The 4,737-nt window shown below is 49.1% G+C and overlaps 1 protein-coding gene across 1 annotated transcript in view; it reads left to right on the top strand.

Moving 5' to 3' along the window:
* Positions 1-425: 425 nt before the first annotated feature.
* The window catches only part of LOC103205694 (zinc finger protein 791), a 99,463-nt gene continuing 95,151 nt past the window's right edge, over positions 426-4,737 (top strand). Inside the window, exon 1 of the mRNA XM_007951078.2 lies at positions 426-1,181. Within this exon, the coding sequence (XP_007949269.2) occupies positions 426-1,181 (756 nt within the window). The remainder of the gene's footprint in view (positions 1,182-4,737) is intronic.

Raw genomic sequence — 4,737 nt, 5'->3', positions numbered from 1 at the left:
TTGGCAAAGCATTTGCCTTCGTCAGTCTGAGAAAACTTAACCTGCCTGGAAGCCTTTCACATCCATGCAAAATCGTGACATCATTCTTCAGGTCAATAAACATGCTCTCACAGCTGTGTTCTTGTGGGGAAATCCCTGGGAGCTTAAGGGATGGAACCCAAAAACCAGACCATGGAGCCAATGCTACCTCGTGGTGACCCCATGTGTGCCAGTGGAACTGGCCATGGTGTCTTGGCTGGGATGTTTACTGAGGCAGGTCACCTGGCCTGCTTCCATGGTGCCACTGGGTGGTTTTGAACAGCCAGCTGTTAGGTCAGTAGTTGAATGCCAACTCAACTACTGGCTTGCACCCCCAGGGATCTAGGTCACGAATGGTAAAACACATTTAGTTACCGTGCCTCTTCCATCAGCAGGTGGCGGCTCACATGAGGGCAAGGTCCCATGAGTACAATCAGTGCGGAAAGGCCGTGAGAAGGAGCCCAGGCCTCACATGGTGCACGGGGAGCCCGCCGGGCGAGAAGACCCACAGGTGTGCTGAGTGTGGGAAGGGCTTCCGTCACCTGTCCTCCCTGAGAAGACACATGCGCACCCACTCGGGCGAGAGCCCCTTTGCGTGCCACCACTGTGGAAGCGCCTTCTGTCACCAGTCGTCCCTCAAGACTCACATGAGGACCCACACAGGTGAGAAACCATACACGTGCGGCCAGTGTGGGAAGCGCTTCAGCACGCGCTCCTACCTCACGGTGCACACGCAGATCCACACTGGTGAGAAGCGCTACGCCTGCGGCGCCTGCGGGAAGGCCTTCAGCAGGAGCTCCTACCTCCGCGTGCACCAGCGGACCCACACGGGGGAGAAGCGCTACACGTGTGGGGACTGTGGCAGAGTCTTCGGTCACTCGTCCAACCTGCGGAGGCACGTGCGCACCCACACGGGGGAGAAGCGCTACCGGTGCGGCCGCTGCGGCAAAGCCTTCGTGCAGAGCTCCTCCCTGGTGGTGCACAGCAGAACCCACACCGGCGAGAAGCCCTACCCATGCCCCAAGTGTGAGAAGGCCTTCATCGACACCTCGTCCTTCCGGAAGCACGTGCGGACCCACTCCAGGGAGAAGCCCCATGCCTGTGTGCAGCGCGGCAAGGCCTTCAGTCGCAGCACGCCACTCGTGGTGCATAAGCGAGCCCACGCCGAGGAAAACCTCAGGAACGGGGTGGACATGAGGTTGCCTTTGTCCCCATCCCTCCCTTAGCTCCTAGCACGGGGCAGGTGGTCTGTGCTTGACTAACCTAAAGGTTGGTGGTTCAAACCCACCCAACAGCACTGTGGAATGCAGGCCTGGTGATCGTCCACAAAGGTCACAGCCCAGAAGCCTCTGGAGTAGCATATCCTGCACCACATGGGCTCGCCGCGAGTGGGAGCTGATTCGACGGCTATGCATGGTCCTCAGGGCAGGCCATGAGCCTACTGATTTTCAGGCTTTGGTTCACAACACAAGCCCTGGCCTTGGTAGAACAATAGTTAAGCACTTGGCTGCTAACTGAAAGGTTGGTGGTTCAAACCCACCAGTTGCTCCATGAGAAAAAGATGTGGCTGTCTGCTCAATAAAGATTCCAGCCTTGGAAACCCTATGGGGCAGTCCCGCTCTGCACTGGGAGTCGGAATTGACTCTACCACAGTTGGCTTTTAACTGGTGGTTACGGAGTCTCTGGGTAGTGCAAATGGTGCAGTGCTCGGCTGCTAACTGAAAGGTTAAAGTTTAGGCCCATCCAGAGGTGCCTTGGAAGAAAGGCCTGGTGATCTACTTCCAAGAAACCAACCATGGAAAACCCTCTGGAGCGCAGTTCTGTCCGGGCACATGAGGGGTCGCTGTGAGTCAGAACCAACTGGTGTTTGAATTTGAAGTCCTTGCTGATATCACCCAAGAGGTGATGTGTAGTAGGAAGTTTTGATACTTAGCAGTTTTATTACAATCTTGTTCTAAATGTTGCCCACTATCTATTGAGTTTTTTGACTCATAGGTTATTTGAGAAAAAGAATGAATATTCTAATGGGAGACTGATCTCTCAGCTGATGACACTGTGGTCAGAGTACCTGGTGTTTCTAATGTGGATTCTGTGGTCTTTATGGAGATGCTGGCTCAGGTGCAGGCACCACTTGTGGTCAATCTAGTGGTCTCTTTTCCTTCCTTACTAACTGTTGGTGGTGCCTCTGAGTCGATTCTGACTCACAGCGACCCCATGGGACAGAGTAGAACTGCCCCATTGGGTTTTCTAAGTTACAGCCATTACGAAAGGAGCTCTCTTGACACAATGGCTAAGCATTCGGTTGTTCAAAAGGGCGGCAGTTCAAACCCACCAGTGACTCTACAGTAGAGGACATGGTGACCTGGTTCCATTAACATTGCAGCCTAGGGCATCCTGTGAGGCAGTTCTACTCTGTCATGTGGGCTCGCTGTGAGTCAGAATTGAGTAGATGGCATCTAATGACCACAACAGTCTTTTCAGATGACCACGTCTTTCTCCTGTGGAGCTGCTGGGTGGGCTTGAACTGCTGACCTTTTTGTTCACTGCCGAGCACTTAACCACTGCACCACCAAAGCTCCTTCCTAACAGAGCCATGGTTTTGTTCAGGGCAGCAGTGTTCTATGTTAAAAACCAACTCAACAACTGAAAAGATGCTGCCTTCTAGCATTTCTCGCAACCAGCGGTTGCCATGTCCCACATTCCTGGCTGATGAGAGATGGAGAGGTCACCGGGGACAAAAATGGCCAGATTCTTGCCTCTTTGGTCCTTTGCTCTCCCTCCTCCTTTTTTCCTTTCTGCCTGGAATGCAGGTCCCCAACCTCATGTAGCAGGTGCTGTCCTGTAGACACAAGGGTGTCAGCCACAGATGGACACAGTGGGATGGGGGACGCAGGATCCTGGGCCTCTGGTAGCACAGTGGGACCTGCACATCTGGCCTGCCTCCTATGAGCTTCACACGGAACAGACAATCTTTGTGCTGCCTGAAGCTGCTGCTTTTTTATTTGTCAGTTTTTTTTACTTCTTAATCCCTAGAGAAGGACGTCATACTTGGTAAAAGTAGAGGGTCAGTGAAAAAGTGGAAGACCCCCCATGAGACAGACTGACACAGTGGTTGCCAATGGGCTCAAACAGCCATGAGGGTGAGGCGGCACGGGACCGGGCGGCATTTCGTTCTGTTGTCCGTGGAGTCGCTACGACTCAATGGTACCCAATGGCAGCAGCATTTTGAAATGATAATTACTGGTGATTATAAGTGACGTTGGAAGCAAACAAGAAGCGTCAGTAGTTGGAAAACATGGCCTAGAAAGGACAAGAGATTGCATGATGGAATTCTGCAAGACCAACAACTTATACGAAGAAGGAAATAGCATTTGGATTGGAGGAAGACTTGTTAACAACCTGGGATAACCAGATGAAACAACCTTGCTTGGTGAAAGTGAAGAGGACTTGAAGTACTTATAAGGATCAAAGACTACAGCCTTTAGCATGGATTACACCTCAACATAAAGAAAACAAAAATCCTCACAACTGGACCAGTAAACAGCATAAGAAAAAAGGAGGAAAGATTGAAGTTGTCAGGGATTTCATTTTACTTGGATCCGTAATCAATGTCCATGGAAACAACAGTCAAGAAATCAAACGACATTGCATTGTGCAAATCTGCTGCAAAAGACTTCTTTAAAGTGTGAAAGCGTAAAGATGTCACTTTGGAGCCTAAGGTGTGCCTGATCCAAGCCATAGTATTTTCAGTTGCCTCATATTGAAAATATGAAGGTATGTGAAAGCTGAACAATGAATAAGGAAGATATTAGAAGAGTTGATGCATTTGAATTATGGTCTTGGCAAAGAATATTGAATATACCATAGCAATCAGAAGAATAAACAAACCTGTCTGAAAAGAAGTACAGCCAGAATGTTCCTTAGAAGTAAGAATGATCTCACTTCATCTCTTTGCTTTGGTCATGTTATCAGGAAGGGACCATTGCCTGGAGAAGGGTATCCTGCTTTGTAATGTGGAGGGTCAGTGAAAAGGTCTTCCCTTACTCAGATGGATTGGCACAGTGGCTAAAATGATGAGCTCAAGAACAGCAGTGATCATAAGGAGGGTGTAGGACCAGGCAATGTTGTTCTGTTGTACATAGGGTCACTATGAGTCAGATCTGACTTGACAGCACTAAACAGCCTAAAAACAGTGACTTACTCATTGCAGACATCTTTTTTCAACAACATAAAACAACAACTATATAGGTGGACGTGCCAGATGGAATATAGACGAATAAAATAGCCTACATCTCCGGAAAGAGACTGAAGAAAGCTCAGTATCATCAGTCAGAACAAGGCCAGGGACCAGCTGTGGAACAGACCATCAGTTGCTCATATCAAGTTGAAGCTGAAGAAAATGAAAACAAGCCCATGAGAGCAAAAATACAACCTTGAGTATATACCACCTGAATTTAGAGACCATCTAAAGAATAGATTTGATGCATTGAATACCAGTGGCAGAAAACTAGATGAGTTGTGGGATGACATCAAGAACATTATGCATTGTGAATGATGTAGGAGATCCTACATAAAAAGGGAGAACAAAGTGGTACAAAACTCAAAATTGTTTGGAGGCAAAAAAAAAAAAAAAAAAAGAAGGTGGGGACCAGGTTTGCTGGTCCAATGGAGCCTGGTGTAACCACTGAGACTATGGCCCCTAGTTGCCCTTCAGGTCTG

The sequence above is a fragment of the Orycteropus afer genome, unplaced genomic scaffold (assembly GCF_000298275.1).
Source record: "Orycteropus afer afer isolate SDZICR_OR568_19922 unplaced genomic scaffold, OryAfe1.0 scaffold00291, whole genome shotgun sequence".
In the NCBI taxonomy this organism is placed as follows: domain Eukaryota; kingdom Metazoa; phylum Chordata; class Mammalia; order Tubulidentata; family Orycteropodidae; genus Orycteropus; species Orycteropus afer.
This window is presented reverse-complemented; position numbering and strand designations above follow the sequence as displayed.